The sequence below is a fragment of the Odontomachus brunneus genome, unplaced genomic scaffold (assembly GCF_010583005.1).
Source record: "Odontomachus brunneus isolate Ranch 3 - 2012 unplaced genomic scaffold, Obru_v1 Obru_scaffold_142, whole genome shotgun sequence".
Taxonomy (NCBI): Eukaryota; Metazoa; Arthropoda; class Insecta; order Hymenoptera; family Formicidae; genus Odontomachus; species Odontomachus brunneus.
Genome location: NW_022639592.1, coordinates 493,560 through 495,717, shown reverse-complemented (window position 1 = coordinate 495,717; position 2,158 = coordinate 493,560). Strand labels below are relative to the sequence as shown.

The 2,158-nt window shown below is 32.4% G+C and overlaps 1 protein-coding gene across 1 annotated transcript; it reads left to right on the top strand.

Annotated features, from left to right (window-relative positions):
• The first annotated feature begins 807 nt into the window (after positions 1-807).
• LOC116850311 lies at positions 808-1,633 on the top strand. The gene is made up of 3 exons (XM_032828435.1): positions 808-978; positions 1,079-1,202; positions 1,276-1,633. Exons 1-3 carry the CDS (start codon positions 943-945, stop codon positions 1,419-1,421), a joined length of 306 nt encoding a protein of 101 aa, XP_032684326.1. The 5' UTR covers positions 808-942; the 3' UTR covers positions 1,422-1,633.
• The last annotated feature ends 525 nt before the right edge of the window (positions 1,634-2,158 follow it).

Here is a 2,158-nt window from a genome sequence, read left to right as displayed (position 1 = left end):
GTCTGTCGACAGGCTCTGCGCGCAGTCTGTCACCAATCTGTCGTCAGAAACTGCTAAAACAGTTTCTGTGTGCAGTCTGTTGCCATTCTGTCAACAGACACTGTTGACAGACTTTGCGTAAAATCTGCTCGCACAAGTTTGGCTATCTGGGATGATAATCACGCATTTCTATCTGGGAAATTATTACATTAAAAAAAAGTTATACAACTTTGCTATAATATAAAATTCAATAATTTTTAAAGTAACAAGAAAAAAAATCTGATTTGCAAGGAAAATATAAAAACACAAAATAACCTTCTAGTAAGTAGTAACTTTCTAGTTCTTATGGAAAAACAACATATTGATTGGCTGTCGCGCGAACTTCCGCCGCGCGGCAAGCATTACCGCGTTCTGTGTGCAAGAGCCATATGGCTTGGTTTACAGGGAGCGGTGCACTTGGACACGGTGCATTTGGACACAGCCAATCACAGCACCATGTGATTAGAGACATTTGTAGGGTCCCTTGGAACAGCGACTTGTGATTGGACTGCCGCCGCGCGGCAAGTATTAATGCGTCCTGTGTGCAGGAGCCATAATAGGGGCAGCCATTGGGTTTTTCCAATTTGTGACAACTTTCTGATTGGTAGTTACTGCGCATCCATCGGAATGGGTGGGATCCGATTGACCACGATACGATTGGACACAGATTGTAATGATTGGTTCGACCTAGTAATTCACTAGATAATTCTTCTCATCGGTTGGTTGTGTCCAATCGTACCGTGGTCAATCGGGACGCTCCCCATCGGAATACATCACCTTATATTCTTACTCCATGGATGCTTCTAGAATCAGGTAACTTTGGGTAGAAATGACAAGGACAAATAATCGTCAAAAGGGCACGTGAATAAGCTTGGTTTTTGTCTCTGTATTTTATCTCTGTATTGTTATTACAATTATCGCAAAATGTTATACGTTATAACGAAACGTGTGCTGTTACAGGTGTGTGTTAGAAATAATTGATTGTATTTGATTAATATTGTTTAGTTTGCTCGTTGGTTCACAGTCTCTCATTTTCAAAAAAAACTATTGTTGTTTTCAGAGAATGATGGTTATTCCTCTTCGGACATTTAGCATACAAATTTTGGATGGAGTTAGTAATCAGCCCACTGTGAATACTAATGTACAGGGTCTTAGTGAGAGATGTGTTAAAGTACCAAATATTCGTAAGAACAAATATTATTTTGTAGTCCATTTGCAGTAAAGTTAAAATACTCATTTATATTTAAATGTTCTCAGCTGTAGGTCCAGGTGCTTCCAAAATGAAAGAATACAAAAATCCTGAATATTTTTGTTATCATGTGGACACAATTGGAGAAGCTGAAGTAGAATTAGCAAAATATAGATTACCAGCACCATCTAATAGAAGACCGTTTCACAAATGAATAAATTAAGTGTAAAGTCTCAAATATAGGTTGTTTGTTTAGTTTATTTTTATGCTAAAAGTGCTTATAAACATCATTTATTGCACAATGCTGTTTTGAAATATTCCCATAAAATAATGCTTTCATAATTTTGAAATTTCATATAGCATATATTGCATACTGTTAAAAAATTTAGTGTATTATTTAAAAATATATATTTTATTCGTGAGTAATCAAATGAATTATTTCAAATTTTTATGGTGGCAATTAAGGTAGTTGTTAAATGTTAAATGTTTTCACAATAGTGCATGAAGAAGATCACTCATAAATTTACTATTGGACAAAATTATGGTTCTATACATTATTCAACTTTATTTAAAAATCACTGTGAAAAATTAATTATACAATATAACAAAAAAGAAGAAACTATTTTTTATGAGTGCTTTATTTATACATCAGTTTATCTAATAGAGATGTACAAATAAAATGAGATATATAAATATTTAAATGTGTACCTATATATGTATTTAAAATGTTACTATAAATTATCATCTTTCAAATATATATTCATCAAATATATATTTATATATGTTTATATATATATATACTTCAATAATTTTTTACTTGAATTCTATCAACTTTACCGAAAAATATCAAGAGATAAAAATTATTTATTTTGTTCTCATAGAGCTTTGAGAATTTTTCAGAATTTTATATTAATTTTTTAGTACTGCATTTTCTTGCATTTTCTTGAAGTA